The 27,000-nt window shown below is 45.3% G+C and overlaps 1 protein-coding gene across 1 annotated transcript in view; it reads left to right on the forward strand.

The window, feature by feature from the left end:
* Nucleotides 1-27,000, forward strand: part of Fbn1 (fibrillin 1) — a 205,486-nt gene that overhangs the window by 17,016 nt on the left and 161,470 nt on the right. Inside the window, exons 3-6 of the mRNA XM_038330599.2 lie at nt 8,908-8,990; nt 10,637-10,735; nt 20,708-20,803; nt 24,103-24,198. Coding sequence (XP_038186527.1) covers nt 8,908-8,990; nt 10,637-10,735; nt 20,708-20,803; nt 24,103-24,198 — 374 coding nt within the window. The remainder of the gene's footprint in view (nt 1-8,907; nt 8,991-10,636; nt 10,736-20,707; nt 20,804-24,102; nt 24,199-27,000) is intronic.

Consider the following 27,000-nt stretch of genomic DNA (forward strand, 5'->3'; position numbering starts at 1 on the left):
AGAACTGTCAAGTTTTAGAGTATAACAGTATCAAGCGCTGGTTTCAACAAAATAGTTGTGCTAACTGTGTGTTCCTTGAGACCTAGGTGGCCAAGCTCTGGCCTACAGAAGAAAGAAGTCCAAGATCAGACCCAGAATCCCACTAATCCCTGAACTTGCCCCAAGATCAGGCCCTAGCATCCCACCATTCCCAGGTCACCCTGGGCTTGGTTATAAGATTATAAAGGATTATAAGAAACCCTATATAAGCCTGCCTCCTGCTCAGTTCCCTGCTGCTTTCTCCTGAGCAAAGGCAGCCACCCTCTTGCATCTTTCCCAATAAATCTCATGTGAGGTTTGTTGTGTGGTGTGGTATTCCTTGACTCCCAACTGTCAGGATGTCTTTCCCTTCAGAACTGTAACACTTGCGCTAACTGTGAGCCTTTTTCCTAACCCCGTCTCACTCTTTAGACACTTAATATTTACAAACGACATTGCTAAAGTTCCCTCCATGGGGGATATGTGAACATCTAGCCTCGCCCCACTTTTCCTCGGGTTCTAAGAACAAACCAAAGCTCCATTCTTCTGCAGCTTGCCTTGGGGAAACCAATATATTTATTGGGCTTATTTACAGAGCATGGGTGAGGGACTTCTGACAGCAACACGGGTGGCCCCCAAACAGCTGCACCCAGCGTGGAGATGGCTTTTCTCAGGCAGTGCATGTGGAACCCTTTCCCCTGGTCTGCCCCAGCCTGTGTTCTCTAGGCTCATGGGCTTGCATGGCCAAGTTTCCTTCAGGCTCTCTGCTGTGGAATGTTTCCCCCAAAACATTTTAAGTTGTGGCTAGGGGTTCCCAGGTCCATTCACAATGGTCTGTTTATCTCGTAAAGTAGCAGAGAGCCTGCTGTTTGTCTAGTCTGGGGACCAAACCACCACCTATTCCCACCGTTTCTGTTGAAAAGGCTGTTCCAACCTTCAGATACCAATGGATGGAAATAAAGTCCCAGAGCCCTAGCTGATCATCATCAGGAGGTGCCAGAGTTCAGAACTAAAGCTCGGGGTCATCTTGTGCTCCCATAATCCTCGCTTCCTCTAACCTGGCTTCATTGGCTGCTTTCCCTGGGATGACAAGAACACTCAGAAATACCATCTCCCTGGGCAGAACTCTTGGTTGTGAGAATTCTGGTTTGCCCTAATCCCCCAGTTCAAGTATGGGAGATAACAAGGAGATGGGAACAGGCAACTTCATATGCTACCTCATTCCTTCAGGGCTCCCATTAACCCTCTTTATTTATCTGATGGTTTCAGTCATTTTTGCAGTTTCTTCTACCATTTGGATAAGTATTATGTAGCTTTGGCTTCAGTAGTGAAAGCAAACATCCAATGAGTTTGTTACCGTCAACCTTGAGCTCAGTGGGTGAAGTCCAGGGGTCACAACAGGACTCTGGAAAGTAGCCCCCCTTCTCCTCCCCCCCCCTGCTTTCACGATGCTACTGGTCGACTCTCCTCAGAGATTTGACAGATACAACTTTGAGACTGCCTGCTTTTCTGTTTCTTTTTTAGGCAAGCTTTCCTTACCCAAGGGCTCACTAGTTCCTGCTTTGGGGCTGAAACTCCTCTATCTGTGTTCTTGATGTGAGCTCTGTTCCCAAGTCCAGAGACAAATCCCCACTCCTGAGTATAGGCCCCAGCAGATAGCAAAGGAACTGTTTGCTGCCTGGACTTGGGGGGGGGGGGAGACTCAGGTGGCCCAGATATCTGAGCAGAGTCCTGTGCTCTCGGGAGAGTTTATTCCAGAGTACCAGACAGAAAGCGCTCAGGGCCTCAGAGGAATCGGGACTTGCCGCACCCAGGGCCGTTCTCTAAACATCTGGGCCGCTGCATTTCACAGCCCAGCTTCGTGTTTCCTGTTATAATGAACCGCGGGGAATTTTGAGCTTTAAGTTCTTCCTTTCGATCCCCCAAGAAAAACACATGCATATGGATGTTCCAATCACTTGAGAGAGATTCTAAAAGGGTTGAGATTCGCTGTCCCAGGTTTGTGGCCTCCCGGGTTTGGAGAGCTGTTTCCGCGTCCTCACCTTCCAGGGCTGTCTGGGCCAGGAGTGAGGGCATGGGCCTGTGGCCCCGGGGAATAGCATCTTGCCTCTAAGGGCGCATTCATTGCAATCAATGAACAAGTGCTGATGCATAGCTACTTACTCTGACTCCGTTTTCAGTTCTTTCCCATGCCTTTTGCCTAATGATCCTCTCATCTTCCTGCTCCAATCACAGGGCTCCCATCACGCATTACATCATACATCTAGTCAGGGTGGCTTTTTAAGCCACAGGGAATGTCTAAGCTTTCTCTTGTTTGTAATGACCACTGAGGATGGATGGCCAGGTGTTTCACAGAATGCCCCTTATTTAGAACTCTTTCATGATTAGCACGGATGTGTCGGGTGGGGCAGGAATGAAAGCACAGAGCTGCTTCCAACTTCCGTTACACTGTTGAACGGCTTTGTGATTTGGGGGGCAAAGTGCTGACTTGATCGTCCTGTATCAAGTCAAGAACACAGTGGTGAACTTGCTGACTGCACAAGAAGATGAGCCACTGGTGTGGTCTTGAATTTAGGAAGTTCAAGGTGGTAACAGAACATTGCATTCTAAACGGACACTAAGGAGAGAAGGGCGGGGCCAAAGAGAAAGAGAGAGGGAGGCAGAAATGGAAGGAAGGAAGGAAGGAAGGAAGGAAGGAAGGAAGGAAGGAAGGAAGGAAGAAGAGAGAGACACCAGCCCATAGTTTGGGGAGGGAAGCCACTGAAGCCGCTAGTTTACTGGTGCCAGAGAAAGCAAGTAAGGGGATAAAGGTTTCGAAAACCAGAGCATGAAATATTCTTCCTGTTTATCTTTAGATCGTTTTAGAATAGTATTTTTGATGGTTTTTGTTAATAAAAGACTCTTGAAATAAATTAGAGAGGTTGGTCGGCTTGTACCTTCAAAGTAGGAAATCAGGACGGCTGGTGCCCTGGGTAGTGTAGCTGCAGACAAACCGGAAGTGCGTCTCTGATCCCGCGTGTCTGGCTGGGGCCTGAGGCGGTCATGGAAGCTGCTTCCATTACTCACAGTGTTGTGACTGGCAGATGGGCTGGAACAGTTACATGTGGTATTCACATCACTGCAGACTTGACCTCTGCCTTCGGCAGGATCAGGATAAAGGTGTTAAAGTAACAGAAGGAGGCGGTTGCGATGTGAGGACCACGCTGGGCCGCGTGTTTCAGGACGCGCAGTTGACAATAGGGAGAACCGCTTCCAGTATTTTTATTGCTCCACAGCCTAGGACAGTTCGGAGAGTGAGAGGCTCTAACTCTGGAACTGTACAGTATTAAGATATGACCTTGGCACATGTCACGTGGGTCCTGGCACCCTTTGTTACATGACAGCATAGCTTTCTGGACCCTTCTTTGTGTTTCTACTCAGTGGGTTCAACTGTAGCTTTTCTTTACAGGTCAAAACAGCATGTAACTTGCAGCACAAAGTCAGCCTCATTTGCCCTTACCTTAAGCAAGTATTTAATTGCTGCACAGGCTGGGAAACTCTTACATGAAATAAAAGCCCTCTGACTTTGTTTTTATTACACCAACCCTATTTGGAAAAGGCTTTGCACTTAGGAGAGGAAACAGAAAGGCTATCTTGCTGTTCAACAGGCCAAACTTGCAGAAGTGGGTTCTGGCTAGAGGAATGCGAACATCTGCAGACATCTTGCACAGAGGCCAATTCCTGCAGTGATGTGGTCAGACGTGGTAGAGCCCAGCTGTTTGCTCTACTGAGAGACGCTTTAGTTAGCCCACACAGCCTCCAAGTGCTGCGTCTGAACTGGCTCCAACAGCAAGCCTGTGGAGACTCACCGTCCCCCAGAGCGATGGAGCTGGGTGGGAGAAGTTACAGATGCAGAACCATTCCTTCAAAAAGCATCACAGTGATGAGGTAGAGCATATACACACTCCCCTCTTACTCCATGGGCTATAAGAATACAGGCACAAGCTAGTTTATTCCTTATCTCTAGTCCATCAGTAGGCAAGTTGTGATTTTTATTATCTATGTCGCCACATGAGCCATTGAGCAGAATATCATCTTCCTTTCTGATTACATTGGTGCCCTAATTTGCTGGTTAAGAGAATGGACTCAAAAGCAGACTTTCTGAGTTCAGATTCACCCACGATGCATTTCTAAGACACGGGACTTTGGTAGTTGGCTTAACCTTCCTGAGGCCCTAATTTCCTCGGAGTGGAAGATACTAACAACAGTGTTCTCCTCAAAGAGTTGCTACAAACATGAAACAGAAGAAGAGAATCCTAGCATTTAGTGGAAAGTTCTGTTCCCCCTGAATTTGGATTCTTCTTAACTTGCCAAAGGCTGCTGCCACCTGCACAGAACGGTTTGCTGTGACGTTTAAGGAATAGCCAGTCAGTAGGGAGGATGATGAGAAGAAAAAGTCCTGTGCGTGCTATACTCACAGTTACACAAGAGTAACTTCATTAAAAATCTATTTTCTTTGTAAATGCTGTTTGTGCTGAAATCTTAGAGTAATAACCTTTATAACGAAAACAGTTCAGTGTGTCTCCTCTGCTTTTTACATGCCTTCCTGCCTTCCAACTGAAACAAGACATTTGTTTCTAGACTAGAGCACCCCCCTTTTTCAATGTGCAAGGAGAACAAATTTGACCCAGCATGTTTAAGACATTTCTGTTAGTTCACAAGTCTGCAGACTGAAATCACAGGGAGGAAGCACGTAACTCTAACGCTCTCTGTTTGGCCATACAGAGGTGAATCAGATTAAACATTGTTATTGGCTGGGCGTGATGCATCACGCCTTTAATTCCAGCACTTAGGAGGCAGAGGCAGGCCAATCTCTTAAGTTTGAGGCCAGCCTGGTCTACAAAGCAAGTTCCAGGACAACCAGGGCTACACAGAAAAACTCTGTCTTGAAAAAACAAAATAAAAAACAACAACAAACAAAACATAAGAAAGAAAGAAAAAGATCAAGTTATAAAATAAAAAGTCAAAATGTGAATTAAGCCAACCACACTCCAAAGTAATGCAGATTTTGAAGGAGGTATAGTAAAATGTGTGATGTTCTGATGAAAGGGCCTGGAGAAGGGAGCAGGATTCTTCCCCCTTCTGACAAATCAGAGAATATCCTGCCAAGAGGTGAGTGCATTCGTAGTTTTAGAAGTAATGATAACTTAGCTTAAAGATGAGGGTCAGATTATTAGCAGAACATTTAAGATTGGAAGCATGGGCAGTGGCGTAAGGGCGGTAAGTGAGGAAGCGAACGGGCTCCCGGCTGCTCCCCTAGTGCTCATTTCTGTTCTCAGATCTCATGCTTGTTGCAGTGGTGGCATCTTCTACACCTGTGCCACTATGTCTGGACTCATCCGCCATGGGTTCTTACAGTGAAATATGACAGCTTAGCTCATCGAGAGATGCAGACTTTATCGCCCTCTGCTTCCTTTCTTTTGGTGTGGTGGTTTGGTGTTTTTTTTGGCGGGGGGTGGGGTGGGGAAGAGGATTTCACTGCATAGCCCTAGCTGGTCTGGTCCTGTGTAGACCAGGTTGGCTTCAAGAGCATAACTTTTATTTGTCAGTTGTTTTCAAAACTATGTAATATTCTTAGCACCTGTGCTTCCCGGGTCAGTTGTCTTACCTATTTCCAAACCTTTCCTTCCAATTTGTTCCCGAATTCATGCCAACCATGCTATTATTCATTTATTCATTGTTTGTTTGCTTGTTTATGTATTTATTGAGTATTAAACAAATTTAACACGTCTGTGAGTATATCTGTAGCATATCTGTCTGTGTGCATGTGTATGTGGTTATATGCAGTTTTTTGTGCGGATCTGAACTCAGCTCCTCATCCTTGCACGCTAAGAACACTTCCCCACTGGTTCTTCCCCCAGCTCTGTGCGGTGACTTCCACACCGTGAAGACTTAGAACACTCACTCTCTGTTTTGTAACTGTGGTAATTTCTGTAGTCCTCCATGATGTTGGTGGCAGAATGATCCTAAATATAGAAATACAATAATGTTCACAGTACTAAAAGTTTTTGATACCTTGGGGGGGATCTTTTGAATGCCTTGCTTTGGAGGACTGAAATGACTGGCCCTGGACTTTTTCCATGACAACCTTTTCACCAAGTCATGTGTGATATCACTTCATAAAATGGTCTCGTCTATGTCAGACAGTCCTGGCTTCTACTTGAAAAAACACAGTACCCTTAACCACTGGGTGCCCTGCAAAGGCTCAGGGGGCTTGAGTGAAGCAGTCCCAGGATTTGATTTTGGGGTTGGACTGGATCCAGTAAAGCTGTTGTAATGGGCGTTGATGGGGAAGGGTTGAGGCAATTGAGTTTGGCCGGCATGTCATTTTAAACCAAGAACATTTAGAAGGTTTGAGCCCCCTCTCCCTGCATCCCTGTATCCTATTTTACTATACATTCTTTTTCCAAACTTTTACTTGCCTAGAATGTGCTGCCTACTGAGGTTTGAGGCACAACTTTGTCACGTGAAGGACTAAATGAGACTTTGTCACTCGAAGGACTAAATGATAAGATCCATGCAGCTAAATTGTTTTTTTTTCCTATAGCTTTAATTGTGTGAGTGGTTTGTCTGCATGTATGTATATGTGCTATGTGCATGCCTGATTCCTGTGGAAGCCGGGGAGGGTGTCTGACCCCCTGGGAATAGAATTACAGATGGTTGCGAGCCACCATGTGGGTGCTGGGAACCGAACGCAGGTCGAGCAGTCAGTGCTCGCCGGCTGAGCCTTTTCTCCAATCCCCCAGACACAATTTTTGGACACTTTTGTCTCTTTGTGAGGCAGCTGAGTAGGTGAGATGACCCCATCTGGGTGATAGTGGTGCTTTGTTCTTTCATTCTCTTTCTTACATGCAGCACTCAGATGTCTATTGTTCGATGGACATGCATGCCTGCATGCACACACACATGCATACACACATGCATACACACATGCACACACATACACATGCACACACATGCACATACATGCACACACATGCACACACGCACACACATGTACACACATGCACACACATGCGCGCACACACACGCACACACACATGCACACACATGCACACACACATGCACATGCACACTGGAGACAGAGCAAACGTTGTATCTTCACAGTGTGTGCTGAAATAAATGAAGACCAGAGAGGCCGTACAATCATGCCTCTGTTGTCTAGACGTACTTCGTGCTGCTAGATATGAAGTTTAAAGTTCCGTTCTGTCAGCCCAGCTCTCCCCTCTGACCCTGATAACAGTCAGTCTGGAGTTCACATTGTATGCTGTAGATTGTTCCAGAATTTCTAGAATTATAGAAAAGCTGAAGGAGAGGCACAGACTTTACCTGAGTCCCCTGCCCTGCAAGGGGTAGAGAAGGCAGCTAGGGTTCAAGCAGAAGGGCTTTGCATCAAGATCTCAGCATCCCAGCTGAGAAATATGTTTTAGCAGTGCGGTTGCATTGAAGGTTTATCCTTGAGGGACTGTGGTATTTATACTAGAAAGCCTTGGAATGTCTTCTGCTTTGTGAAATTGACTGTAAAACATGTGACTCTTTAAAATCAATACTTTTTAATCTTTGAGAATTTCATATTTTGTGTTTTTATCACACTCATCCCTTACTATTTCCCTCCAGCTCTTCCCAGAACACCCCCACCCCCGGCAATGTCCCTGTTTCAACTTCGTAAATTTCCTCTTCTTCCGTTTTAGTTAATAACTTACTGAGTCCAGTGATTGCTGCCCATGTGGGCACGGACGTGGGGCTGTGACTTCCTCCTCCAGCAGCCATCATCTTCCAAAAGTTCCTCTGCCGGGAGTGGGAGGTCTCACGATCCCTCCCCCAACCATTCTGGAATTTTGACTGCCTTGATCTTTAGGGGGCCACCATAGCTGCTAGGAGCCAGTGAGTACAGCAGCCACGCCATTTCCAGAAGACAGCCCTTCACAGCTCTCCTCCCGTCTTCTGGCTCCCACATTCTATCTGTCCCCTCTCAGGATGTTCCCGGAGCCTTGGGCAGGGCTTGGTATAGAGGTCCTATTTGGGTCTGAGCACTCAACGCATGAATAGTTGGCCATTGCCGTCAACTGGCATCAGTGTTTAGGCTCAGAGGGCACACGCAGTGAAGGGCTGGCTTCTTTCCAGTCTGTGTTCCAGCTCGCCTTTCTGATACAGGAGTAGCCACACCTTCACCCAGCTGCCCTCAGGAACTGTTAGAGACTGACCCTCTGGATTCTGAGTTCCAAGACACGTGACAAGCTGTCTGTAAACAGTAAACTCCTAGTGGCGCTGCTTTCATTCCCCACTGATTTCTGATATTGGCTGTTTCCAAGTTTTTGCTAAAGAAATATTTACATGTTTTGGCCCTTATTTTTTTCTGACTAGTGATAGAGTTAGAATTGCTGTAATTTTTTTGTTAAAGGAAGAATGTGGTAACATTTTAGAGGAAAGCTGGGCCAGAGAGGGGGAAACTATGTCGCTCTGAGAGTAGACATTTAAAACAACTTTGCATGTAACAGATTTTAATCTCATCTTTCTTATCCAGAGTCCTAGGAAGTTGGTTTACACTGGGCCTGTTTACGTAGCCCCTTGGGCTTTCGCATCTGTGCACTGAGATGGCAGACACTCTCTTTGCTATCTCAGGGTTCCCGTGGCCTGGTCTACTGTCTATGTGTTAGTATCAATGACTTCCTACCATATCATATAATAAAATGTTCCAAATGCCCTAAACTACTCAGCTTGACTGCCCCCCCCCCCAATTTTACCATTCTCTGTTGGGGTTCACTCTGCTTAATAGCTTGGGTGTTCCTCCTCTCTCCGTTGGTTAGATCTTATTTTTCAAAGTATGGAATTCTGTGTTTTTTGTTTCAGACCCAATGTCTGCGGATCACGTTATAACGCGTACTGTTGTCCTGGATGGAAAACCTTGCCTGGTGGAAATCAGTGCATTGTTCGTAAGTAAACAGATGACCCGCCATTAGCCCGTAGGCGTGACTCAGTTGCATAGCGACGCTCGCTTGTAGACTGTTCACGTGTTTAAAGCTCAGCATCCTGGAGTTAAGCCTTCCTGCATACTCTGAATCCCCCTTGGGAAACACAGTAACTTTCCAGAGTATTGCCCCTCTTTAATCAGTGATTTCCTTTAGAACATTGCTAAATCTCCAGAAGGGAGCTGTGGGGATGCTTTGATTAAAGTTGGGCCCTGTTTGCACATGCTGCTCCTGGCTGCGTAGCCTGGAGTAATCATGCTAATGGGATCTTGAACAAAAGCCTCTCATTGCTGACTTCCTCACTGTAATTTCTCCCTCCTCCCCTGGCCTCCCCAGACCATGGTTATTCACGTCGAGGGCAAAAGCGGGTCTAAGTCTTAGACAAAGAGCAAAGACAGGGACTCATTTTAATGATCATAGTTGAGTCACAACTGGTTGTGGCAGTACACACCATAATCCCAGAACTCCAGAGGCTGAGACAGGAGGATCATCCTGGGCTACTTAGTGAGACCATGATGGTGGTATACACTTTAATCCTAGTACTTGGGAGGCAGAGAAGTTTGGGTCTCTGTAAGTTGAGGTTAGCCTGGTCTATATAGCAAGTCCCAGGCCAACCAGGGCTATACATAGAGACCTTATTTAAACATACCCCCCCACACACACAAGCAAATTTATTAAGTGGGGTGGTGGAATGTGTAGTTCTCTGTGGGAGCTGACAGTTGAATCCTTCTCCCTAGTTCTTTGGAATTCCCTGTAGAATGTTTTCACCAGGCATCAACGTAAACATTGATGTGATTCTGTGGCAGCCCACCTAATAACAGCCTGCCATATCTATGACATCTCCATGTTTCAATGCACATTCTACCCCGTATATTATTTTAGCCTCTTGCATCACATTTGCCTCTTACAGGGCTCTGGAATTTGGGCAAAGGTGCACACTGTGCCAGTAAGTCTAAGAAGTAGTGATTGAAACTTAGTCTGCTGATAGCTCTAAGTCTCCTGTCATCTGGTTGACTCTTTAGGACACCAGCAGAGCATCTGGCCCTGGGTGACATCGATAGTGTGATTCAGCACTAAGTGATGGATTCTGGATTCTCCCCTCGGGCTGTCAGCATAATCCAGAGCAGACTAACAATTAGACGTTCACAGTAAAATCAACTGCCAAGAACACTGTTATAAGCTTTCCATTATTAAATTATAAACTAATATAAGAGCAGAGTTCTTATAAGAATATAAATATGTTGAACTACAAGATTTTTATTTGTTTTATTTTCTCTTCCTTAGTTGACCAGGGCTTTTGAGCTATTGAGTCCTAGTGAATGAATGGAAAGGCAGAGAGTTACCAATATGGATAAGAGAGCTACTGACTTCAGACCAGAGTTTCTTTACTCTAAACTTGTTGTGTGAATGAATACCTGAGGGCCAGTGGGCTCAGGCCCCTACTCTGAGCACTGGGTCCCTGTGCCTTGCTGTGTGCTGAGGAACTCTGTGCTGATAGACTTCTGATTTGATTTGCTGTGTGCTGAGGAACTCTGTGCTGATAGACTTCTGATTTGATTTGCTGTGTGCTGAGGAACTCTGTGTTGATAGAGTTCTGATTTGATTTGCAGCCATTTGCCGGCATTCCTGTGGGGATGGATTCTGCTCGAGGCCAAATATGTGCACTTGCCCGTCCGGTCAGATATCGCCTTCCTGTGGCTCCAGATCCAGTGAGTCTAACATGTCATTATAGATGATATTATTTAATGTGGTTATGCCCTGTTTCCCCCTAAATTTGCTTTTCGGTTTTTTTCTTTTCCTGCAATACATTTTTCCCCCACCAGAACATCTGCCTTCTCTACTTTGCCCAGAATTCTTGGAAAGGCGTTCCTGGATGTAGCCTCCCACTTCCCTTCTCTACTCTGTATAGCAGGATTGTCTACGGGGTGTAGGGAGAGCATAAAGATGTCAGTCTTCTATGTCAGCATAGCTGCGTCCGTCCCTGCAAATCTAATGGCGACACTGGGGAAGGTAGTCACTGAAAAGACCATAGAATGAACATTTTTGGTTCCAGAAAACTAGCCATTTTTGTTTGCCATAGTGAAATACAAAACTGATCTGATTAAAAATTTATTTGAGGCTCAAAATACTTGCCTTTCCATGAGGAAAACGCGAGAGATAGTGACATATAGATATTACAAAAGACATGGCATTTACTCTGTCTGGCCACACAAACATCCACAGTTTATTCTAGAGAGCCATTGCTCTCTGGTTTTACTGTTTCCTTTATCTTTAAGTGTGGTATGCAAAGTATTGGAATGGGGAAACATGGAGACTGGAAGGCGCGTCCTTACTAGCTGTTTAAAAAGTTTATGCCTGTATAAACAGCCCTCAATATCCCAACCACTGCCAAGGCAAAACAAATATGTATTTTTATTTCACTTGCAGATTCTGGGGGAGACAATGCACTTCTTTTTACTGCTGTTCTGCATTTGAGGACGTTTTGGGGGTCACTAGGGTAGAGTGAGTATAGTCTCTTGGGTCTGGTGCCAGTAGAGACTACAGCGTGTCAAGGTTCCTTTCTGCTGAGGGGCCTCACGTGAAATTGTGTAATTTATTAGCCCAGTTGCTGGCTCAGATGAATTGGCTGGCCCAGCAGACCATCTTAGTGCCCACTCACCTCCCTTGGCACTCATAGGGGAGTGCATGAACTTGGCTGGAAAGTTTGGTCAACATTTGTCTGTCCAGAGATGGTCCAGAGCAGAGGGAGTGGGTAGGGCTTCTGGGTCAGTGGACACAGAATCCACTTTCAATCAGTGACGGATGGGGAGGGGGTTGTTGGACCAGTGCTCTGGCTCCTCTGCTTCCAGTATGTGCTGGATTCCTTATGATTCGTTATGTGCTGTCTTCTCTAATTCCTGACCAGGACTCAGCCTCAGCCCACAGTGATGCTTCCTGGCATCACTCCTAAGCAAATCACCTTTGCTGAAACTGTCCGCTTCTGCTGGAACCCAATTAAAGATGACTTAATACCAAATAAAGCAGGATAGATCAGGATAGCTGTAGTTCCAGGACTGGAACTCTCACTCCACAAACTGAGCATGGTGTATTCTTACTTGATCTTAGCTTGGTGTGTGAGTCTACCCATCCAGGGCACCCGAGCTGGAGGGGTAGAAAGATCGGTGAAGTCAATGGGAGTTTCAGGATCATACAGGACATCCCTATCCTTGTCAGAAAGACCCGGACTGCTACTGAGGGGAGACAGCCTCAGTGTTGGAAAGAGCATGGTTATCAAGACAGGAACAAAGCCCTTCCCCTCGACCAGCCTCTTTTCTGATTAGCACTAAAATCACAGCTGAGTGTCTAGAGGAAAAAAAATCTAATATTCACGTGAATGCTCGCGAGTTCTCTGTGAGCAAAAGCCATGAGACATGGACAGGACTTTACCAAGACCAGTGGCGAGGTCTGTGTGGTCGCAGTATGCCTTGAACTAGTCCTGAGGTTGGAAGGAACATAGCAGTAAGACCCTGGGCCAGACTTCAGCTAGAGATTTGAGTCTGGGCCCTGCAGATGGTGCTTTTTCTGGAAACTTTGGATCTGTCCGTGGTGCCTGGCAATGGGCAAAGCCCTAGAGCTGTGTGTAGAACAGAGGAGTATATAGTAAAAACAAACTATCACTTCATCAAGGTCTTTGAGGTATACGGAGTCTTAAAATTATTATCTTGGACTCTCTTAGAATTAACATTGTCATAAGAGCTTTAAAAAATTAAAGATGGCAATGTTTAAAAGTGTAGCTAAGGCTGGTCAAAATTCCATTCTGGCCTATTCCATCATGTTTAGTGGAATAGGAGGGCTGTGCTCCAGAAGGTATGGCCGGCCTGTAATACTCATCAGTGTATGTAGATCATGTGATAACTCTCCCACTAATGGGATAACATCAATCAGCGAGACGTTTTTCATACAGCTACCTGTATGAAAAGAAACTGGTTTTCAGTGTCTAACCATTTGACGTTGTGATAGGATGCTGTCATTTACAAATATATTTGCTTGTATTAATAACTCTACCCTGGGACACATTCAGCCCACAGACTGCAAGTTGGGCAGGTCTAATTCCGATTACTTCAGCACTCCAGCCTATGAAAAAATTCTCCTTATTATGTGATGGGGTGATGGGTGGACCTCTGAGCATTTATTGTTCTCATCTGACTGAGGAAAGGGTGGAAGGAAGCTCTTCTGGCAGGTGGAGTTTGACTCCGGTGCCCTGTGGAACCTGAACGGGGAGACATCTTCCTATAAGTTTCAAATGACAGCCAGCAAAATTCTCATGGGCTCACAAAGGCTCAACTTCCCTTAGACTTAGCACAGCTGTGGCCATTGGTCACTTAAGTACAGAAGCAACAGAAAGATTAGCTAGACAAAGTCAGAGCCATGGTTTTTTTGTTTTGATTTGTTTCTGGATTTTGATCTCCACTCTGTTTAAGACTCTACTTAAGGTTCTGAGGTCAGGCTTGGATCCTGAGCTATTTTGCTCTTTATAAGGCCCTATGATGTTTATCAAAGGAGTTTACTTCAACTCCCTTTAAATATGTATATGCACATACATTTGTAAATATATATTATCTTTTAATAAGAACTAGGATAAAGAGTGTTTCAGGGTGCTGCAGAGATGGTTCAGTAGTTAAGAGCACTTGTTACTCTTGCAGAGGACTGGGGTTCAGCTCCCAACATTCATAATGATAACTCACGACAGCTTGAGGGGATCTGACACCCCTTCTGGCTTCCATGGTGCAGACGAAATGCCCACACACATAAAAAAAATAAATAAACAAGCAAAGAAATAGGCAAACAGATTCTTCAGAGGGTTGGTGAGATGGGCCTCTCCGGTGGTTAGGCGCTCTGGCTGTTCTTGTTGAGGGTCTGTTGAGTTCTTTCCCCAGCACACTCACCAGGTGACCCACAGCTGTCTGTCACTCCAGCTCCAGATGAGCCAAAACTTTCTTCTGGGATACTCTGGCGGTCTCTCTCTCTCTCTCTCTCTTTCTCTCTCTCTCTCTCTCTCTCTCTCTCTCACACACACACACACACGCACATAAATTAAAATTAAACAAATATTTTATCTTAAAAAAAAGAAAAATACTTCAGACTTCCATAACTAAATACCATGCAACTTCATTTATGGCTTTAGAAACTGGGAATTGCAAATCAGAATTGCCCTAGAAGATTTCTCGTCTGATAAGGGAGTAGTTTTCCTTAGTTGTTCCCTCTTTAAGGCACTCATATGACTATGGGGTGAGCAGGCTCCTGGCCCTCTTTGGAAGGATCTGTCTCAGTTTTGTTTCCCACTGTTATAATAAAAAAATACCCTAGAGAAAGGGTTTCTCTGGCTCACAGTCTCAGGTTACAGTCTGTCTTGGTGGGAGGGGGGCGGTGGAGGCGGGGGGGGGGGGGGGAGTCAAGGTGACTGAAGCAAGTTGTCATGTCCTATCCACAGTCAAGAGCAGAGATCAATGCTCTAACGCACCATTGCCTGTACCTGCCCCACTTTCTCTATCCTTATTTGGTCCTGAATCCTAGCAAGGGAATGGTGCCACCCACAGTGGACAGCTACTTTCTCGGTGAAGGACTCCTACATTTTTTCAACAGCTAGGGTTTGGTGTGTGTGTGTGTGTGTGTGTGTGTGTGTGTGTGTGTGCGCGCGCGCTCACCAAAGGAAGCCGTTTCTGTGTTGTGTGACCGCTGCAGCTTTAGCTTTTTAAGAATTGTCAACCTCTTTTTGGACAATTGCTCAGTTTTATTTCCTTTATTTTTTTGAGATTATAATGCAATTACAACATTTCCCCTTCCCTTCCTCCCTCCAAGTCCTTCCATAAACTCCTTCTTGTTCACCTCTAAGTTCATGCCCCATTTTTCATTAGCCGGTGTTACACGCATGTACATAAATACATATATTTCCCTAAATACATAAATGCAACCTGCTCGGTCTGGATAACACCACTCGTGTGTATGTTCTTAGGGATGAGCATTTGGTACTGGGTCGCCAGCTAGTGCGAGTTTCACGGTTTTCCGTTCTCCCCACCATGTACGAATGACCTAGGTTCTGTGTCCTTCCCAGCTCTCAACATTGTTTCCGTGCTTAATTCCAGCTATTCTGATTAGTGTCGGGTTTGTAGTATTATCTCTTTGTGGTCTTAATTTGCATTTCCCTGAAGGCGAATGGTGTTGAGGACCATTTCGCGTGTTCAGTTATTGATCACCCTCTCACCCGTCGTCTTGCCTTTTGTGCGTCTTTGCCAGTGACATGCTTCCACTTGTGTCCAGATGCTCTTAGCTTGCTTGTTTACTACTGTTTTAAGGGTTGTGTGTGCCAAATCCTAGCTCTGTCAGACGTGTGATCTGCAGACATTTTCCCCACAAGCCATTATCCAGAGTTTGCCTTCCCATCATCAGGGGTGGATTGGCTCATCCATGAAGCACGTTTTCAAAGCTAGCGAACTCTAATTTATCAGCCTTCCCTTTGTCATTTTATGCTTGTGGTGTCCAACCCATGAAGGCTTTGCCTATCCCTACATCACAGCGATGTTCTCTAACTCATTTCTAAACGTTTATAGTTTTACACCCACCTCTGTGACTTCAGTGGAGGTCCATTTTGTGTGAAGTGTGAGGCTGAGGTTAGATTCAGTTTTGCTGTGGCTCAGACTTTATGGAAATACCTTATCACAGATGCCACTCAACCTGTCATTTCCTGGACTCTTTCTAGCCCAGGTAACTTTTATACTCTGGTCCCGTTCTAAGCTGTGCGTGTCTGTAGACACCTATGGATATTTGTGCACCTAAGGGAATTATCCAAATAAAGTTCTTCTTGTCTTGCAGTGACTCAGGTCACTGAAGTGGATTGTTGTCTCAGGTATAGAGTGCAGGGACTGGTCTGTCTCTCTCTTCCTTCTTCCTTCCTTCCCTCCTTCCTTCCTTCCTTCCTTCCCTCCTTCCCCCCTCCCCCTCCTTTCCCTCTCCCCCCATCCCTCCCCCCTCCCTCCCTCCATCCCTCCTTCCCTCCCAACACCTATGTCAGGTAGCTCCCAACTACCTGTAACTCCAGCTCCAGTATGTCCACTGCCCTCTTCTGATCTCTGATGGTTTCCACACACTGTGGCATACACTCATACAGATCCAAGTACACAACCGAACTCAGGTTCTCTGGAGAAGTAGTAAGTACTCATAATATCTGAGTTGTCAGTCTAACCCAGTGGTTCTCAGCCTGTAATTAGTGACCCCTTGGGGGGGGGGTCGAATGACCCGTTCACAGGGGTCACCTATCAGATATCCTGCAAATCAGATGTTTACATTATGATTTGTAACAATAGCATAATTATAGTTATGAAGGAGTAATGAAATAATTTTATGGTGTGTGTGTGGGGTCACCACAACATGAGGAACTGTATTTGTATTAAAGGATCACAGTATTAGGGAGGTTGATTACCACTGATCTAACCCACATTTTATTATTTTTTTATTTTGTTTTTTTTATTGAGTTGTATATTTTCCTCTGCTCCCCTCCCTTCCTCTCCCCTCCCCTTCTACCCTCTCCCATGATCCCCATGCTCCCAATTTACTCAGGTAATCTTGTCTTTTTCTACTTCCCATGTAGATTAGGTCCATCTATGTCTCTCTTCGAGTCCTCATTGTTGTCTAGGTTTTCTGGGATTGTGAATTGTAGGCTGGTTTTTCTTTGCTTTATGTTGTTTGCCTGTTTGTGCTTTGCCTAGTGATGAAATTAAAACACATGTTCCGTCTACAGTTGCTGGTTTGGAATTTACGCTGAGTGCTGCTCTCTCTGATGGCTGAGTCTGCCTAGACATGATGGCTGGTCTTCAGAGCCTAGTACATTCCGGAAGGAGTCATTGCTGAGATGCTGAGCCAAATGTCAGCTGGGCATCTCTTCCGTTCTGTGTGCATGCGTGCCATTCCTTTCGAGTTAGTCATTGTACTGAGTTTGTGCTGCGCTTTCTGAAGAAAGGCTCTTGTACTCTCTTTGCCATCTTCTCAATGGACAAGGATCAGTCGGGAATTGTTGAATGACGGGAAGGGCTCACTGGTTCTAAAGTGAATATAAAATCTATTAGGAACCTTTTGTGGGCACAGGTAAATGTTGACAGTTTCTGTTAGTTCTAGGATATGGATCCTGGTGTGGAAAGGTCTGAGACCACCTGGCCATCTTTAGTGGGACTTTCTCATTGAGGAGCTGACTGTACCGGATGGCCTCAGCTTCCCTAAGAAAGCTTAGATTCTCCTAGCATTCTGTTTCTGGTAAAACGTCAGTGTAGGCTGAGTTTAGGCATGTGTCCTGACACAGGGGCGTTCAGCATATGCAATGAGGGATACTTGCATCCTATAGGTACGATAGAACTTTGCTTTTCACCTGTATTTCCTATTTTGTTTTGTTTTTTTCTTTTTTTTTTGTTTTGTTTTTTCCATCGGACAGACTCTTGTCTGCTAATTACAAAACATCTGGAATTCCTGGTTAAATCAGAGAGTAAATTTATACTAGGCACCACTGGTAGGATTCAATCCAAATGAAAACCTGTCTGTGGGTCTGACTTCTCTGTACTGTTTCCAGCTTGGGTCGCAAAGGTGAAGCCAAGTATCTACTTCTTTATTATTATTTTCTCACAGAAATGCTGGGTTTGTGCCAACCTTTTCAAATAACTTTGGAGGCAAGGTATCTGTCTGTATGTTACCGAAATTTACTGTGTGGCCCAGGCTGGCCTTGAATATACAAATAATCATGCAAATACTCCAGCCTCAGCCTCAAGTGCTGTGGTGTTTCAGAAATAAGCCCCTAGGCCAGGCTCACTCTCACTTCCAAGGGGATGCCTTTTATTTAAGCTCTAGGACCCATCCACGCATAGCAGTGATGGCGGCCTCCATTCTGCTAATGACCTTGCTTGTACACTGTACCTGAGGACTCACAACCCAGGGGACTGTGTGACCACTGCAATCACAGTGACTTCTGGCCTTCCCAGTCTCCTAGGGTGGTTTTGTTTTTGAAAGGAGAAATAACATTTTTAACCTGGGAAAGTTTCAACTGGAAAGAGGGGGTTTAAGGAAACGAAAGCCGTATCAAGGGAGGCTTTTGATCCTGTCACATTTCAATGTACACACAATCACTCTTCCTGAACAGGAGAATTCATTCTGATTTGCAGTTTGAACGAGTAATTGGGAAGCCACCGTGCAAGCCCCTGATAGTTCTTTTCGTTTTCTGTTTGAAACCTCGAAGTGGCTAAGTGGCTTTGTTGCTCATGTGGGAATGGAAATCAGGTCTTGGCATGAACCACTTTAATTGAAATCAGTTTGTGCACCAAGTTTGCCCTAAGGGTGACGTCATTTCCTGCCTTTTCCCAGTCCCCACTGTTTTTCTAAGATAGGATGGAACTAAGCACAGCACCAAATTTTAAAGCAATTGTGCACCATTTCCTGACCCACTTAGAGTAGTATCCAAAGTTTTTGCCGTAGTTTTTCCTTTGTGTACTTGTAGATTGCTTTAGAGTTAGGAGCATTTGGCTGCGAGGTTTTAATGGAGCCTCAAATAGCCGTTTGTGAGATTGGTTTGCCTGATGTCTGTAGCAGTGCTTCAAGGGAGAGCGATTAGCATTTGTAGATATAAGAATAAAATATTTGAATAATTATCTACTTAGAGCTGTGGAAGCACCTAGGACACATAGGGCAGCTTCTTAGCCCCAACTGCAAGTGCAGCTTCGGTTGCCATTACTTGTAGCAAGAGTCTAACAGTGCTGCTCTGGGCACATTGAGGGGCGTGATTCATAGTCTCGGCACTTCCTACTCTCAAGAAAAATGAGTCAGGGAAAGGATAAACAAGGAAAGTACACACACACACACACACACACACACACACACACGTACTCGTGCGTGCACCCACATATACAAGCTCATATACAAAATACACACATACACGCATGCATACACACACGCAATGCACGCACGCGCATGCGCACGCACAGATCCTCGCAGAGGGCTTCACCTTCGCCATCTCCCATCTGGTTTGGGAGGGAGGAGAAAGCAGACCCCATAGAGAGCAAGGGAGTGGAGAAACATTTAAAGGAGCTTGGAGACAAGTGAGACTTGACGAGACCTTCAGTTTGGGCTCTAAGAATTAGGGACAGAGAAGCAGAAGGTTAGGAGGGGTTCCACAAAGACACCAGCTCACAGTGCCTGGCGTTTTGTGTGACACATAGTAGATCAGACATGTTAGCCGAGTGATCAGTTCATGGGTCAGGAGTGTGTGTTCCACGAGCTCTGAAGGGTGCTGGGGTCCTGCCGAAGAGGCCAAGAGTGCTGAGAGGCAGGAAGGAGTCTTTTGATCAGGAGAAATGGAACCTTCCATGATATTCTAGTAAGAGAAAATAGTCTTGAAAAGGAGATCCCTTTCAACTTGACTTCTCCTCTTTGTGTCTAAGAGATGCAGTAAGAACAGGAGTTTGAATTTTCCTCTTCCTGCTGTCAGGCTAGATTGACCTCAGAGTATTAGTGGCCCAATAGACAAATGGCCTTGTCCTCCCTGTGGTTAAGTAGCCACTTCCCAGGACTGCTCTGAGGGCCTCCCACTTATGAGGCTTCCTGCAGGGAGGATTTTGGGGAGAAGGTCTGGCCTGCCCATTCCAGGAAGACAACCTTTGGTTCCAGCTTCTGCACAGATAAAAAGTCCTCTGTTCTCTACTGAGTCCTTTCCCATGGGAACTGACTTCCATGCATAGGGTAGGCCAGAGTAAGCCAAACCTCCATGGCCCAACCACGGTCTTCTGTATAGAGGTGTGTCAACAGGGCTCACAATTTCCTTAGCCTCACCTTCTCTAGGTAGGGTAGTTAGTTATTGCTTCTAGAGAGGAGGAACCAGCTGGACCTTTGTAAAATGCTAACAGTCTGTCCAAATTCCTGAAATAGAGAAAGCCTGCATGGTAGAGGAGCGAGCATATCCTACCTGTGACTATTAGCATCTCTCATAGGAGGGTGTACCAGCCGTGTTTAAGACTCTACATTTTTGAGTGTGTCACTGTCTCAGCTCTCATGGTGTCCGCCCATAGTCTAAGGCTTGGGAATGCACACTTTCTGTGGGTGAGAGTGTGGCACAGAATGAATTTGAACTATCGATTCTCTTTAGATTAAGACTGCAGTTTAAATGAGCAGCCCTTTCCGAGTTCAATGCAATGAGCACCCTCAATCTCTCTCTACCCATCTATTTAATGCTTCTAGCAGGTCCTTTCATTCTACCACCAAATGGGGCAAAGATCAGTAGAATTTGTTATCTGACTGTCTTCATGGCCAGATGCTTTGGACTCTGAATCTTTTCATACAAATCACTGCCACCTTAACTTTGTCACATGTCATAACTTGGGCACTTCTTTCTTATTGGTATAAATTACAGAGATGTCATTAAGCTGTAAGTTCTGCGAATTAGGGAAGTCATTTAGCCCATTAAAGGCAATACCAAGAAAAATCAAATTGCATTGTAAAAGGTTTTCTACATGACATAGCGAGCTCTGATAATTAGGACTCTATCTGCATGATATATATACATACCAATGAATTATTTTATTTTCTTGTTAAATAGCTACAAATCATCTCTAGTGAAATGTTGCCATCAATGTATTCGCATTGCTAAACGAAATCATTCTTCTTTTTTCTCCAAGTCCAACACTGTAACATCCGCTGCATGAATGGAGGGAGCTGCAGCGATGACCACTGTCTCTGCCAGAAGGGATACGTCGGCACGCACTGTGGACAGCGTAAGTACGCCCTGTGGTAGATGCGGGTCCTTGTAGACCTGGGGGATTGAGAGACAGGTGCTGGGAGTTTTCCGTGATGGCTGGGACGCCACATCTTCATAGCTGTCTAGGGACCCTCACAGACGAACAGATCACTCCAAACAGTGCCAGAGTTCCACCCTGGATGTCCATAGGAAGCTGTTTGCTTCGCGATCTTTTACTTTGCCTTGACCTCCTGCCCGGCCTCCAGCCTTAGCCTTAAGCAGGTACAGATTTTTTTCTTTTTAAGAAAAATGTTTGCCAGTTATTTAATCCACAAACCACACACTCCACCTTTTCAAATTGTAAGGCTCCGGAACGTCAGCTTCTCTACCAGCGCAGCCATCACCATAAGCCAATTTTAGAGCATTTGTATCTCTTCGAAAAGAAATCCCAGCGTTAGTTCCAAGCACCCACCTCTTGGTTTTCTACTGTCTCTACTTGCGTTTTCAGGAAACATCTCAAAAATATTTCAAAACGAATCTCATCGCTCTTTCCAAACACTTCCTTTGCATTGATTAGTGATGCCTGCCTCTCTTTAGCTCCCCAAGATAAATCCCGGCTCCATAGTGGTTACTGTGTGTGTCCAGTGTGCCGGACACCATCGACACCAGGAGTACCATCAGTCATGCCTGCACCCTCCCAGCCCCTGCACACGGCAAAGGATGAGAGCTCATCTCATGAGCGTTTCCACCACTCTGGGATGAACTACTTTCCCTGTAGAAAGTCTGGGGAAGCTCAACGATAACGACAATAAAACAATCTATAATTCTATGATCCAAATACTCCCTTCTAGGCCCAAGATCTTTTATACTAAATATTTTATTATCAATGCTTTCATGTCATTGATTCTTGCCCGGTTGTATTAAGCTCCATTACCTACATGTTTATGTACTAAAATGGTAATTATGCATGTTGGTTGGAGTCTTGCCATTGTATGTATGTTTCCTGTGATGGGAAACGGTCCTATAAATACACCAACACTTATATAATGGCTAGTGATTACACCATGCTGCTGTGTGGTGAGAACAGTGGGTTTTGTGTAGCAAAGAGAATCAAGGCAGCTTAGGCGACTCTTAGGTCCTGTCCTGAGGGATGCATAGGGTTCACCCATCGGGTGATGGCTCATAGATCTTTTAAGCAAAAAGCCCAGTGTGTGTTGAAGCCCTGGATCAGGACATACCATGGGGCGTGGATTAGAGCAGGGCTTTGTTAATGCTAGAGATGACCTGTGGAGACAGGCGATGGGAGGGAAAAGGTCAGACAAGAAGCCATGGGCCAAGTTTTTTTATAGGTTTACTGTTCCGTACAAGTGAGACAGAAGAAAGTAATGAGAACACAAAATAACAGTGAACTATACCTACTGAGTTACTTTACCTTACTTTGTGCCAGGTACATTTTAAAGCTACATTCTTGGGACAGGCTCAGTGATGCTTCCGGTAAAGGCATTTGCCACCAGGTCTAGTGTCCTGAGTTCAGTGCCCAGTTGATGGAAAGAAGGAACCAACTTCCTCAGGCTGTTCTCTGACCTCTCCACACATGTGTTGTGGTGTGTGAGCACCTGCTCACTCTTACTTAGTCAGTCGATAAAATGTAACAAAAAAACTCAACCTGTACGGATTTAATATAACAGCTGTTTGAGCTGGAAGCTCTCCATATTGCCTCTAATGACTCGGAAGTCAGGGCTCAATTATGTCAGTGATTTCTCTGACGATCCACAGGCAGTAATGAGCAGGATTGGGATTGATGCCCCAGTGGTCCTCACACCACAGACTGTGTGTTTAACGCTATAAAATACCAGCTTTATCCCCTTCACCGGACCAGGACTTACATCATTCTGAATGGGAAAAAAAATGGAAAGCAGGAAGGACTGTCAGGCTCTGGTTGCAGAAGGAGAGTGGGCATGATGTCCCTGGTCTTTGGAAGGAGTGAGGAGATCTGCCAGGCATCTCTCCCTGATGGACTTGAGCCCAGAATGGAGAGATGCCAATGAACGCAACCTGAAAAACCTTCCTTAAATTTCAGCTTCCTCATCTGTAAGATGTGAGGGTTGGCCTAAGCCCTTTCTCATTTAGTTTTCTCCTTCAATCTGTCTCTTCTGCTGACTATGAGTTGAGAGGCAAAGGAGAGTGCTAGACACCCAGAACCTTCTCTACTTTTATGGTGATGAAGGGACTCGAGTCTCAGTTTCTGGCACGATGAAGTGTATACGTTCAGGCCTTCTGGGGCAGAGCAGATGCTAAGATATGACGAGATGAACAAGTGACTTATTAGGTCCAAAAACCAAAACAAAACCCGGTGGAGAATGACAGGGAGAGGAAGGAGGAATATGAAGGATGGATTTTAGATTACCATACAGGAAGTCAAGGCAGGAACTCAAGGCAGGAACTGGAGGCAAAAACTGAAGCAGAGCCCATGCAGGAGCACTGCTTACTGGCTTCCCCTCTATCGCTTGTCCAGTCTGCTTTCTTATAGCGACCAGAACTACCTGTCCAGCGATGCCCACAGTGAGCTGGGTGCTGCCACATCAGTTCTGAATCAAGAAAATTCCCTACAGACTTGCCTATAGGCAGTTTGTTGGCGGTATTCTTCTAAATTAAGGCTCCTCTTCCCAGATAACTCTAGTTTGTGTCAAATTGACACAAGCTAACCAGCACAGGGAAGTATCCACAACTCATGAAGCAGCTAATGATGAGGTCATGCATGTGGGAGCTAGAAGAAATGGCGCAGGGAGGACCGAGGACCACACCAGTACTTAAACTCTCCTTTCTTAGTGGAGAGGGACAGCTACCATGCTCCTATACAATTTTTTCAGGACTTGGCCCCACCAGTAGAGTCTTAGATCTTGTTGCAACACTCAGGTGTATTATAATTATCATGCTGAAATGGCTGAATTTCAGCATTAACATTTGGTCACTCGCAGTTAATGGTGCCCTCAGCAGGGGCGTTGTTGCTCCTCAGAGGAGCCCTCTCAAAATTAAACATTAATCGTGAACAAGAGTCGCTTGCTCACATGCAGTTTGCATCCAGTGAAGCCAGTTAGAAACCTCCACTGTAGATGCAGAACTGAAAGCCTTTCTCGGGGGTGCTTGAGATGAGACAGTAAGAGTAACCCAGGTACAGAGTCACCATTTGGGAGCTTCCTCTGAGGATCTGCAACTGGGGGGGGGTGTCTGTTCAAAGCAAACACCAGGTAGTCATCCACACGTTTGTCCCCCTTTCTGCAGCAGGAGGGAGGGTCCACATGCAGTGTTGTAAGACTTTCTCTCCTTGTCTTGCAGCTGTCTGTGAAAGTGGCTGTCTCAACGGAGGGAGGTGTGTGGCCCCAAATCGGTGTGCATGCACATACGGCTTTACTGGACCCCAGTGTGAAAGAGGTAAAGTGATTTTTAGTGATTTGTGTAAAGGAATTCTGGTGACCAGTCTGCTACTGGCTTATACTGGCATTCAGTATGGAGCTACTTCCTGAAGGCTGAGCGTTAAGACTCCTGGATTGTCACTGAGGACATCTCCAGGGGCCAAGACAGTGGCTCTGAGTTTGCATGCTACCCAGCAGTTCTCGGTATCGGTATGTGGTATTCCACTAGTTTGTGCATGAGAAAGTGGGCACCGAGACACAAAGAGGACAATTTCCCATAAAGGTAAAATATTGACCTTCACACGATCCGGGTAAATTGGAGATATGATTCCCCTCAAGCACACACATAGATAGGGAAACATTTAGAGTGAAAAACACATGTGAAGGACAGTTGCCCTGGTGGGAGCTGAAGTGACAGCCTTTGGGTTCACAATTCACTGCAGGGGTTCCTCGGGTCTGCTGAGAGCATGCTCATGACCACACACTCAGTGCAGCCCAGGAAGTGGGGGCAACCACTGTGCTCACCTTCGCCAACACAAAGACCAAAGCTCAGAGATGTCCGGGGAGGGCCTCGAGGTCAACAAGTATCAATAAACTTCCATTTGAATCTGGATTTTCTGTTTTCAAATTTAATGCTTGCTGCTGCTATGAACTAAAAGAAAATTTCTGCCAGCTTTGTTTAGCTATTGATGCAAATATGACTATTCTTAATGAACACTGGCTTTGTTAATAATTTTGTCTCTACAATTTTAAAAAATTGTCTGTTCATTTGTTATATGTTGTATGTACACATATGTGCACACCCATGTTATACATGTGGAGACTAGAAGATGTTATTGGTGTCTCCTCTCTCCTTTTCCTCCTTTCTACCTTATGTAATGGAGTTTTGTCTCTCCTTAAGCACAAAGCTCACTGTTTTGGCTAGACTGACTGGTCAGTGAGTTCCCAGGATCTGCCTCTCTCTTCCCTGTGATGCTGGGGTCACAGGCAAGCTCAAGCATGCCTACTTTTTATATGGTGACTGGAGATTTGAAATCAGTGATTCTTGCTTGTACAACAAACGCTCTTACCCCTAGTCCCATTCTTGGTTTTTTAGTGAAGGTTAAAACGTTTGTGTCATGTAAACACCGCAACTGAAAATTCCTTAGGTGCAGGGCATAATAACCACAAAGCCGAGCTTTTAACCACAGAGCTTAGGAGGCAGAGTTAGGTTGATCTGTGTGAGTCTGAGGTCAGAGTGATCTACATAAAAGTTCCAGACAGTCAGTGCTATATAGAGAAACCCTGTCCCCCTGAAAAACAAAAACAAAAGAAAATCCCTCAGAACTTTTCAAAATTATAATGATTTCCTTTCTCCAAAGTTGTATAAAGATCTTATTCTGAGATGGAAAACAGAGATTAAGTATTGTGTGGTTGGTGTGCCTCTTAAACCGTGCCGCTGAGAAAAACAAAGAGCACTGTGGTATGTGAGAGAAACAAAGAGCACTGTGGTATGTGAGAAGTTCTTCATTCCTTTCAAGTTGTCCATGCTGACCTAAATTCAGTTGTTTTCTAACAAAATGATGGTATGTTTTGACGAGCGACTCTAGGCCAGCTTCTGTGATTGCTGGATAAATTGTGTAGGATTTCCTCAGGCCACCCAGAGTATTGCTGGGCGGTGTGTAATTGGCATCACCACTGTGCTGCATCTTGGCGTCCTTTGGGAGTCTTTGTTTAAATGGCTTCCCTTTGTAACTTGCACTTGTACATCATTGCCCTGGAGCTAGTACACATCCGGTGGCATCCTTAGAGGACGATCTGCAGTAGGTTGTAGCCTTCTGTGGCCCTACTGTTTGCTCGGTGAAGATGCTGTAGGTTGAAACTGTTGATGTGTGGTGTAGTGGCGGTGAAGCGAACTCTTTAAACACCGCTCCTGAGTTTAATTTTTTTGGAGAACTAATTGATAAAATAAACATTCTTTGAACACAGTGGTCAGTAGTTGACTGCAAAGAATAATGGGCTCCCGTAGTGGGAGGTGCTGATGCAGGCAGCCTAAAGGAAGGCGGGATGTTGACCCATGCCCATTACGACGTCAAAGATTTGATATTTGCCAAAGATGAAGAAATGGCACGGATATATGAAGTTACTAAATTCCTAATCAAACCCGGTATATTTTGATGTAGAGTTTCCAAGTTTGTTTAAGTAGCCTTCATTTAGCTGTGGAAGGATCTGGTCACAGAGTAGAATGGCTGTGGCAGCATTCCAGACACTGCTGGACATGGAGGTAGGGAGGAGAAGTGGGCTTCCCCTGGCTGTCAGCCGCCATTGTTCTGCCGGGAACACAGCACTGACCTTCAGTAAGGGAAGGGAGTAATGGACCTTTCTCTTATCACAGGGGAAGAAAGGAGTGCCTTTTTGACTTCAGAATACATTTCTATTTACAGACTCTCCACTATTTTGTGCTTTTCTGAAAGTCATGATTTTAAAGAGTGGGGTCCTATGTTCTTTTGCCAATTCTGTGTTTGTGATTTCATGAATAGTAGATGAATGTCCATGTTGAAGGAGGGGCGACTTCTCTTGGTGAGTTGGAGTTAAAACACAGGATAGTTGTGTTAAGTTTTAATGGAGATAAAGCATTTTGAGTTTGGAAATAAACTTCTGGGAAGCTTTTATTCCAGCTGTGTTCTCTCTCTCTCTCTCTCTCTCTCTCTCTCTCTCTCTCTCTCTCTCTCTCTCTCTCTCTCTCTCTCTCTACCTGTCCCTCCTACCCCCAATAATGGCACTTAACTAAATTATAATGAAACTACAGATTGATTTTTCCTCCACTGGAGTGCAGCCTCAG

This window comes from Arvicola amphibius, chromosome 5, assembly GCF_903992535.2.
Source record: "Arvicola amphibius chromosome 5, mArvAmp1.2, whole genome shotgun sequence".
Classification (NCBI taxonomy): domain Eukaryota; kingdom Metazoa; phylum Chordata; class Mammalia; order Rodentia; family Cricetidae; genus Arvicola; species Arvicola amphibius.